The sequence below is a fragment of the Geospiza fortis genome, unplaced genomic scaffold (assembly GCF_000277835.1).
Source record: "Geospiza fortis unplaced genomic scaffold, GeoFor_1.0 scaffold241, whole genome shotgun sequence".
Taxonomy (NCBI): domain Eukaryota; kingdom Metazoa; phylum Chordata; class Aves; order Passeriformes; family Thraupidae; genus Geospiza; species Geospiza fortis.
In genome coordinates, this window is record NW_005054491.1 from 978,872 (window position 1) to 988,364 (window position 9,493).

The following is a 9,493-nucleotide window of genomic DNA, read 5'->3' on the forward strand; positions in this document are numbered from 1 at the left end:
GGAGCCGCGGCCATCCCAGCACCGGGACTGTGTAAGTACAGGAAGATCTTTAGTTATGTGGTTTTTTTTAAGCCCTTGAGGAAGCCCTGAGGGGTCTGCGGCCGCTCTGCTCAGGTTTCTGTTGCAAATCGTGTGTAAAAACTGGGATCAAATGGCGGTGTAAAAAGTCTATCCTGCGTGTTATTTTTAGGCTGTAGTTCCCTGTTTTCAGGGTTTGGTCGCAGGAAGCTGTGGATTGGGCAGGCCCATGGCTGCATTGTGTAATTGCTGATAGTATTTTCCTCACACAGTGAGAGCCGCTTGTGCTTCTAGAATTACGGAATTCTTGAATCCTGCAATCATTTGGGTTGGAAGGACCTAAAGCCCATCCAATCCCATCCCTTCCACCATCCCAGGTTGCTCCAAACCTTGTCCAGCCTGGCCTTGGACACTTCCAGGGATGGGGCAGCCACAGCTTCTACAGAAAAATGGAATTTAAGATATAATATTGGAGAAGCTGCAGGGTGATATCAGTGCAGTGATCCCTTCACTGGTAAACAATAATAACTGTAGTAAGATGTTTGATTAAATCCTGTATTTCCTTCAAAAAACCAAGACTACAATGGAAAAACGTGGTTGACTCCTTTATTCCCTTTTTTTTTCCCCTCAGAACACCTTGGCATTGCCCTTTTCCCCGTGAAGCTCAGCCATGACTGACCAAGAGTTCATTCTCTGCAAGTGGAAGAGGCGTTTGTGGCCAGCCAAGGTGAGGAGGAATGAGGAAATGTTTGTGGAGATTGCTTGGAGCAGAGCAGGAAGGAAGGGAGAGGTCCCAGCCAACGTGTCTGAACTTGTCTGAGCTGTGGAGATGCCAACAGGAAAAATGGAGAGGGCCTGGAGCAACGGGGAATAACTTCTCACTGCCAGAGGGCAGGGGTGGATGGGGCATTGGGAAAAAATTCCTCCCTGTGAGGGTGGTGAGGCCCTGGAATGGATTTCCAGAGCAGCCTGGGGCAGTGAAGGAGTCCCTGCCTATGGCAGGGCTGGGATGAAATGGGATTTCCACTCCCTTCCCACCCAGTCCATCCTGGGATTTTATCAATCCACAATCCTGAGGCTGCTCCCAGGCACTGTCAAGCTGCTCTTGGTTAAATGTTTTGCTGTTGGTCAGGATTTTAAGTGGAGGTTTCTCACTTTTAACGTAGGTTTTGTGCAAACCTGGAGTTGCTGGGAGCAGTCCTGTTGCCACCACAAAAAGGATGGGATTTAAAGCTGAAATCCTCGGCTTGGAGAAGCAGTTGAGTATCCTTGTTCCTATCACACATTTGCGTTCTCAGAGGTTAAAAAAATAAGGGGAAGAAAGGAATCCTTTTATCTGAAGGTGCCTGTGAGATGGGATCCTGGATTTACAGAAGGTTTAGGTGTTTAACCCTAGCAAGGAGGCAATATTTGGGATTTTTGCTGTCTGAGGGCAGTTTTGTGGTGCTGGGAGTGTTCTACTGCCGGTTCCAGTCACTTTTTTGTGTTCCAGGGTCAGTGTGAGCTCTGCAAACGTGGTTCCCTTGACAGAGGAGAGGATCAAGGCCATTGCCTCCACTCTGGGTGAGGAGGGAGGGGCCCAAATGTGCTGCTTTGTGTCTTTTCTGCATGTAAAATACCTCTAAAAACTCAACCCCAATTGTGCTGCTTTGTGTCCTTTCTGGGTGTAAAATACCTCTAAAAACTCAGCCCCAAATGTGCTGCTTTGTGTCTTTTTTAGGTATAAAATCCCCTCAGAAATTCAGCCTGGGGGGGATAAAACTTCTATATTTCACTTATTTTCTTTTCCCCTTTACCATAAAGCTGGAAAATAGGTTAAAAATTTATCATTTTCCTCTTCCCTGGGGTGGTTTGTTGGAGGGATGGTGAAGAAATGTGAGTTTTCCTCAAAATGAGGCACTTCCAGCTTGGTCTTTGTGTGTCTCCATTCTTTGCCTTGGGAATTGTGGACGATTTCAGTAGTAAAAAATGCACCTTAAAACAAATACTGGGAGTAACATTTATTATTTCTTTATGATAGAACAATGAGGATAATATCATTTATTGAGTATTTTTCTTCATCAGAGCAAAAGAAAACCATGAGCGAGGCAGTGGAGGAGCTGCAATATCGCTGTTCCCTTAAAATTGCCCTGGATATTCTCCATGAGACTGACTCCAGCAGTCAAATGCCACCTGCAGAAGGACCAAATACTGAATTTTCCTGGGAGAAATCTGCCCCACCCACCCCCTCCCACAGCTTCTTGTTGCGCTCTCGCTCGAAAAAGTCAGAACCTGAGGCTGCCAAGAGGAAAAGGAAAGGCCAGAATAACTCTGGGGTGAAGGATGATCCCAAAGCACGCAGCCAGAGAGGTTCTGTGGCTCCAGGGAGGAGTGGAAAAGCACCTGGAAGTGGCACAAGCCCTGCCAGAGCACGTGGGGGTGGCACAAACCCTGCCAGGTGTGGTGCCAGGGACTCGAGTGTGGCACCAGCCCCTGACAGTAACAACTGCAAAAAACCAGAACCAAAATCATCACCCAGACAGAGGAAAATCCAGCCCAAAATGGAGAATGGAGTCTCCTGTAAGCCAGAGGCTGGAAGAAGTCAGCAAGGAAGGAAAAGAAGATGGAGGGGTGATTCCCCCCAGGATCAAGCACAGGTGGCTCCTGAGGAGGGGTCTCCCTCTGTCCCCTCTAAATCTGGCGCCGTGGAACCTTCCAGAAAGAAAGGAGCTCAGCCTGGGAGAACATTCCTGGATTCCTCCTGTGAAACTGCCTCAGATGAGTTGGAGAAAAGCATCAGCAGTGAGAGTGAGAGCCTGGCAAAGCAGCTGGATGGGAGGAGAGAGGCAGAGGGTGGAAAACACCCGGATGGGGCAGGTGTGGCCTCAGGCACAGACAGGAAATGCAGGAACCACCCTGGATCCTCACCTGGGCCTTCTGGTGCCTTCCCTCAGCCTCAGGAGGAGCAGAACCAGGATCCCTCACACCTGGCTGGGAATAAAGCCCCTGACTCCGAGGAAGATGAAGGTGGGCAAATCCCTTGGGGAAGGGAAACCTTCATCCCATGTGGGACCTTGGAATGTTGCTTTGCTTTTGGGGAAGTGCCTCTTGAATTGTTGATTTAATTCCTTTTGGTTTCCATTCCTGGGAAGCAGAAAAGCTGATCCCTTCAGTGCTGGGGAAGGCTTGGGAGGTGTTTGGGTTGTCTGGAGTTTCTTGGGGTTTTTCATGGAAAACTGGGGTGGTTTTTTTGAGCTCACACTTGTTTTCCCTTACTGCTCTCTGATAAATGTTTTTGAATGAGGTCCTGAGACCAGCCCCATTCTTTCCCCTTTTATCCACTTGATCAGGGAATTAGGATTCCCTAACTAGAAGTGTGCAGGTGTGTCAGGTCCCCTCTGGGTCACACTCAGATGTGTCTCACCTGCTCTGAAGCTGATCCTGTCCTAATCCCTGGATCCTGGTGCTGTTGGCAGGGCTGGAAGCCTCTGGGATGTCTTCCAGGAGAGTTTCCTCAGAGAGCCTCCCTCCACTCTCACCTCTGGCAGATGAAGAGGAGGAGAATTTCCCAAGTGTTCTGTTCCATCGAGGTGAGACATCAGCACAGGGTTGAGGCTCTTCCTGCTGTGGGAGCTTCAGTTTGCCTGCAATCCCTGGGGATTCCAGGAGGGGATCCAGCTGTGTCCAGGCTTGGGATAAAATGCATTTCCTGGGTCCATCGGGCATTTTGCTGCAGAATGAAATGAAAAATCCCTGAAACTGGACAAGGCCCTGGCATTGAAGTTGCTGAGTTTCAGTTCAGGACTCCTTGTGCTGTATTTTGGGGTCACTGTAAAAGCACTGAAGAGAAACTGCTGGAGGAGAAGAAGAGAGGGGCAGCATCTGTTTTGTTTTATTGTTTTTAAGGGAAATTTCCCTTCTTTTTCACACCAGAACCCAAATTCTTCGAGGAAGGGATGTTGGTGTGGTGCAAGCTGCGGCGCTATCCGTACTGGCCAGCAGTGGTAAGAGCAGCTCCTGCCTCCTCATATCCCTGCTGATAAGGAGCAACTCCCAGCTCTGGAGTGACTTTTGCCCTTCCTGGAAGTGTTAAAAGACCTTCCAGTAGAAGCATTTCAAAATTGATAGAAGTAAATTTGTGCTAAAAGCACTCAAAATGTGTCAGGTCACTTCACACCTGTTTGTGCAGAGCACAGGATTATCCCAGTTCCTTTGTCATGGAGCAGAACTTTGTTCCCAATTTGCAAAAGAAAGGGGGGGAGGCCCTTTATGCACTAAAAATGTTCCCTTTGGGGAACTCGTCACAGCTTCTGCTTGAGTTTTTCATGTTTGTGTAATAAAGGAAAGTTACAGCAACAGGAAAAATTGAAGTGTGGGTTGTAGTGGGTGATATCCGCAGAAAAATATCCCTGTTTTATCAAGATTAGGATTTTTGAGGCTTTATCCTCTCTCCAGGTGAAAGCAGTGAAGAGGAAGCACCGGAGGGCCTGTGTGCTCTTCATAGATGGCACCACAAACGAGAAGAAAAAAGGGTAAATGTGGATTTCCATCCCATCCTGAATTTCCTGTCTCTGATATTCCATGTCCTGTGCCCTTTTCCTGGTGCAGGGTGAGGACAGTCCTCTCCAGGTTGATGTGGGAGGGAGGGGCTGGGCCAGGTGAGGGTTGTGGGTGCTTTGTCATGCTGCAGGTTGAGGCAGCTCCCTGTCCCTGGGAAGAGCTGAGGAGTCCAAAACAAAACAGAAAAAAAATCCCTGGAATGCAGCCAGTGTTTTCCTTGTGCTGCCCAAACTCTCTGGAAACACTGGGCTGCCTTTAACTTTTCTCTAAACCAGGTACTTCTCATTTGTTAGAAGATTCCATACTTTTAACTTGCTCTGGAAGCAAAAACCATTAAAATTTGTGCTCCTTAATTCCTTGGGAAATGGGATTTTCAGGGAGAAGCAGAACTGCAGTAAATAAGAGGGAAGTTGAGTTTCACCTCTGACTGTGTTTCTTTAAAAGTTTCTCAGTGTCTCTGAAGAGCCTGAAGCACTTTGACTGTGAGGAGAAGCAGGAGCTCATTGTGAGTATCCCAGAGATGTAGAACTGCAGGGTTTGGACAAATACAGTGGGAAATTCAGGGTATAAATGGCCAGGGGGGCAATGTGGGGCTTGGCCCCCTCAAAGCCACTCTCATCCCTCTGACAGTTCTGGCAGGAGCTGTTTTACTGTGAGGAAAAAATTGTCACGGGCCATTTCTGTCCCCTGCTTGGCATCCTGGGCTGAAACTCTTGGAGAGCTGCTGGGTTTGGGACAGAAAATCCTCCTTGTTTTGCAGGAACGAGCCAAGGAGAATTATTCCAGGGAAATCGAGTGGTGCCTCCAGCTGATCCAGGACTATCGGATCCGAGTGGGTAAGGAGGGGCAGGTGACCATGGAATCACCAAATCCCAGGATGGTTTGGGTGGGAAGAACCTTCAACTCCATCCAGTCCCCTCCTGCCATGGGCAGGGACACCTTGCACTGTCCCAGGCTGCTCCAAGCTCTGTCCAGCCTGGCCTTGGACACACTCCCAGCTTCTCTGGGATCTCATCCTGAGATCCATCAGGAAAAGGGAACCCCAGGTTTTGATTCCTGGGTGAATGGAACTGATCTCTGCCCCTGTTTTGGGTTTTTAGGCTGTCGTTCTTTCACTGGGTCCTTCCTGGAGTATTTTGCTGCTGATATCAGTAAGTGAATCCATCCCTTTGGGAATTCTCTTGGCTGGGTAAAAACTCCTCTCAACAATAAAATTCCTTATTTTCTATTGCTACGGCTGTGAAAACCCTTTGTAATTTTGAAAACCCATTTAAATATAAATTTTTGTGGTTTCTCTTTCAGGCTACCCAGTGAGGAAAGAGGGGTACCAGAGTGTGGTGCAGATGGCATTCCCAAACACAGTGGGGGAGGAAGGGGCTGGAGAGTCTTCCTCAGACACCTCCCCACAGAAACCCCCCAGGAAGCTCCTCCCTGACAGGACCAGAGCTGCCAGGGACAGGGAGAACAAGAAGCTGGTGGAGTTCATAGTGAAGACCAAAGGGGCTGAGGAGCATCTCCTGGGGATCTTGAAAAGTGGGAAACAATCCCGCTGGCTGAAGAAATTCCTGAATTCCAGCCGGTACATAACCTGTGTGGAGACTTACTTGGAGGATGAGGAGCAGCTGGACCTGGTGGTTGGGTACCTGAAGGAGGTGTACAGGGAGATGGACACCAAGAACCTGCACCAGATCCTGGGGGATGGCATCAGATTCATCTCAGATGTGCTTTTACCTGAGGTGAGGGGGCATGAAACAGGGAGAAAAATGAACTGGGGAGTGATAAATGACACTAATTCCCATTATTTATTCCTTTGCTGTGATGTGGTTCCTATGGAATGATGAGGGGAGAGTTCCCAGAGCTGAGCCAGACAGGAGTGTTCACCCCTGCCTACAGCCTGAGTCATTCAAATGCTGATTTTTAAGCACAGAAAAGAGAAGCTTCAGGTAGATTGTTGTTTTTAAAAGCAGGCTGATAGTTTCCTGATGTATTTTAATTACCTCTGAAATGCTTCAAAGCTTTGCTTTGGGTTTTTTTTTTATTTAATTTGGCAACTTCTCAGGGTTGTTCTTGGTCCTTTGTGTGTGTCGAGGTGGGGGTGGTTTGTTGGCTGTTCTTACAGTTGTTGTGGATACCTTGTGTTCTTCCCAGGAATTTTCCCAGGAGAACAGTAACTCGTGTAGAAACAAAACTACTGTGAAGAATATTTTAATCTGAGGATAAAAATACCCCCCAGGGGGATGATACAGAACAATTTCAAATTTTTTATTTAAGAATTTCAGGCACTCGATGAGAGGTTTCATCCAAGTTTTCTAAATTACTGAGGAGCCCTTTTCTCAAAACATGCTCAGCTGAGGCAGTTTCAAATCCCTGGCTATGGTTTAGTTTTGCTTATTGATTATTATTATTAATTATTCAATGCTTTTCTAGGCCATCATCTGTGCCATTGCTGCCGTGGATGACATCGATTATGAGAAGGCAGAAGAGAAATACATTAAAGGACCACCTGTGAGCAAAAGGTAGATTTGTTTTCAGGATTTTCCAAGGGTTTTTACTCCTTTATTGTTGGATACAGAGAAGGTTTCAGGTGAGGGCAGGAGAGCTCAGTGTCCTCCTCATTTGAGGGACAAAATGTGGAAAATGTGCCAACGGAGCTACTCCAACCCTGCGAATTTAATTTGTCCAGGGGATGTAATCTGGACAATCATATCCTGTTTTAACTTAAAACCTTCTGTATTTTTCTTTCCAGAGAGAGAGAATTGTTTGATGAACAAGTCCTGGGAAGCAAAAAGCTCAAGACTGAGCCAGAGCCTGTGGAGAGCTGAGGAGTGGCTGGGGCTGTCCTGGGGCCACCAGGTGTAAATAACCAGTAGTGATTTGTATAAAACGTGGCATTCTTTGTAAAGTCTGTGTGTGTATTCCCAAATCCTCTGCTCCCACCTCTTGCTGCTTCATGGCCTCGCTGTGTTCAGGATCCACTGGATCCTCATCCATCAGTGCCCTCCTGGGGGGCTGCCAGAGACCCCCAGGGCTGTGCAGAGCTTCTGCTGCTCCACCGACTTCCACGTGGGTTCTTTTAGCCAAACACCTGACTTGGGAAGGGATCTTGTCCTGCTTTGTGGCCTCCCTGCTGCTGATAAAACCAGGGGGTTCCTGGCAGGGAAGGCTCCTGGGGGTCCCCCTTCCTGCTTCATGGATCTCCAAAGGTGGGAAATCAGATTGCTGCACAGGGCTGCCACCTGGATCACAAAGATTTGGGTTCTTGTTTTGTTCTGACAAGTCAAATTCCATGGAGAAGGAATCCAGGTTTGTTTAAACAAAAACATTCCCTTTTTCTCTAACTGAACCAGTGGAATGCTGGTTTTTATTGCCTCTTCTGAGGCTGTGAATTTTGGGAGGCTTTTAATTGTCTTTTTCTCATCTAAATTCCCAATTTAATCCTGCCCAGCTCCCTGCTCACCTTTGTTGGAGCTGTGGCACATGGAAGCAGTGTCACCAACAACTAATTAATGATGAATAATGATAAATGATACATAAAACCCCCTGATTAGGGTTTTTCTGTGATAATGAAATATGATCTCCTTGCTTGTCCAGTAAAACCCAAGATGATTTGAAATGAAGAAGTTGAAATTGGGATCCAGATGTCTATCCTGGCTGTAGTAATTATCTGAATATATTTTAATTACACTTTTAATTGCTCTGTGCTCTCTAATGAGTTTTTCCATGGAATCCTTATTCCTGTTATCTCAAGTACCTCAATTATAGGGACAGGCCAGGAAGTGTGAGGGTTTTATTAAAGCCTGTGAGGAGGGAGAATGTATTTTGTGGGTTAGGATAAAAAATTAATGATGGAGTTAACTCAGAGCTGTGAGTGGCACTTTCCCTTTGGAGATGAGAGCTTGGGGAGGGACTGCCTGCCCCTCATCCCAATACTCTGGGGTAATTTGGAGATGGGGCTCAACTTCCCCCTCTTTTCCATGAACCCTGTGTTCCCTTCTCCATCAAAACTCCTCGAGTGCTCTTAGGATCCTGCTCCAGACCCGTGCCCAGAAGCAGAACCACCTCCCCTCACCTTCCCTGCAGCTGTGGAATCCTGGAATGGTTTGGGGTGGAAGGGACCCTAGAGGCCAGCCATGGGCAGGGACACCTCCTACTGTCCCCTGGGTGCTCCAAACCTTCCAGCCTGGCCTTGGGCACTGCCAGGGATCATCCTGACCTTGTGCCACCCCCTTCCAGTGCTGCCCCACCGGTCACTCGCTGGGACTGGGCACCAGGCTCAGCCTCACCATGTATCAGTCATGCGGACTCAATAAAATGGGATGAAGTGAATTATCAACATTTGCTGCTTTTGTTTGATTATTTTAATCTGTGGTGGGTGGTGCTTCCACCCCAGTGTTTCAGGAGGTGAATATAGGATCTTACAGCTTTATGTGATGCATAAAAACTGTCTGTATCAGTCTCACATTATTAATCACTGGGAAATGAACTCACTGGGTTTTGTTCTTGTGTTTTATTTAAAATGGGCTGACACACACCACCTCTGCTTGTGATAGTCCAGTGTTAATTAATCCATGTTCCCTCAGCTGCCTCCTCAATGTAAGATCATTAACTCATTATTAATTCATATTTATTTAATAATATTTATCATTAATCCAGTGTTACAGCCCACAGTCCTTCACCCCTCCCTGTTGTGTGTCTGTATTTCCAGGATATTAAAACGATCAAGTGCAGAGTTTGGGGGGCGAAAAATGAGCTCCGAACCCTCGGGGGTGTTTTGAGGTGAAAACAGCGCTTTTGCAGCCCAGATCCTGGCAGGAAAAAAAGCTTCTGCCGAAACCCGGGATCGAACCAGGGACCTTTAGATCTTCAGTCTAACGCTCTCCCAACTGAGCTATTTCGGCTGCCCTGTCCCCGCGCTGGCGGGGAGATAGCACTAATC

At 47.5% G+C, this 9,493-nt stretch overlaps 2 protein-coding genes and 1 non-coding gene across 3 annotated transcripts in view; 2 read left to right on the forward strand and 1 right to left on the reverse strand.

The window, feature by feature from the left end:
- PWWP3A (PWWP domain containing 3A, DNA repair factor) lies at positions 1–8,893 on the forward strand. The gene is made up of 14 exons (XM_005428547.2): positions 1–31; positions 650–745; positions 1,185–1,276; positions 1,511–1,581; positions 2,083–3,024; positions 3,474–3,587; positions 3,931–4,001; positions 4,453–4,529; positions 5,002–5,062; positions 5,318–5,393; positions 5,658–5,708; positions 5,860–6,293; positions 6,985–7,073; positions 7,304–8,893. Exons 2-14 carry the CDS (start codon positions 689–691, stop codon positions 7,377–7,379), a joined length of 2,211 nt encoding a protein of 736 aa, XP_005428604.1. The 5' UTR covers positions 1–31; positions 650–688; the 3' UTR covers positions 7,380–8,893.
- Positions 8,403–9,493, forward strand: part of NDUFS7 (NADH:ubiquinone oxidoreductase core subunit S7) — a 4,759-nt gene continuing 3,668 nt past the window's right edge. Inside the window, exon 1 of the mRNA XM_005428548.2 lies at positions 8,403–8,421. Coding sequence (XP_005428605.2) covers positions 8,403–8,421 — 19 coding nt within the window. The remainder of the gene's footprint in view (positions 8,422–9,493) is intronic.
- Positions 9,383–9,455, reverse strand: TRNAF-GAA. Its single transcript has one exon. It is a non-coding gene; the product is annotated as a tRNA-Phe (tRNA).

What these genes read in the sequence shown, in the direction of transcription:
- PWWP3A (XM_005428547.2), top strand. Translation starts at nt 689, where the DNA reads ATGACTGACCAAGAGTTCATTCTCTGCAAGTGGAAGAGGCGTTTGTGG. An exon ending in ATCCTCGGCTTGGAGAAGCA is followed by an intron (nt 1,277 to 1,510) that starts GTTGAGTATCCT and finishes TTTGTGTTCCAG; the next exon opens with GGTCAGTGTGAGCTCTGCAA. An exon ending in GGACCACCTGTGAGCAAAAG is followed by an intron (nt 7,074 to 7,303) that starts GTAGATTTGTTT and finishes TTTTCTTTCCAG; the next exon opens with AGAGAGAGAATTGTTTGATG.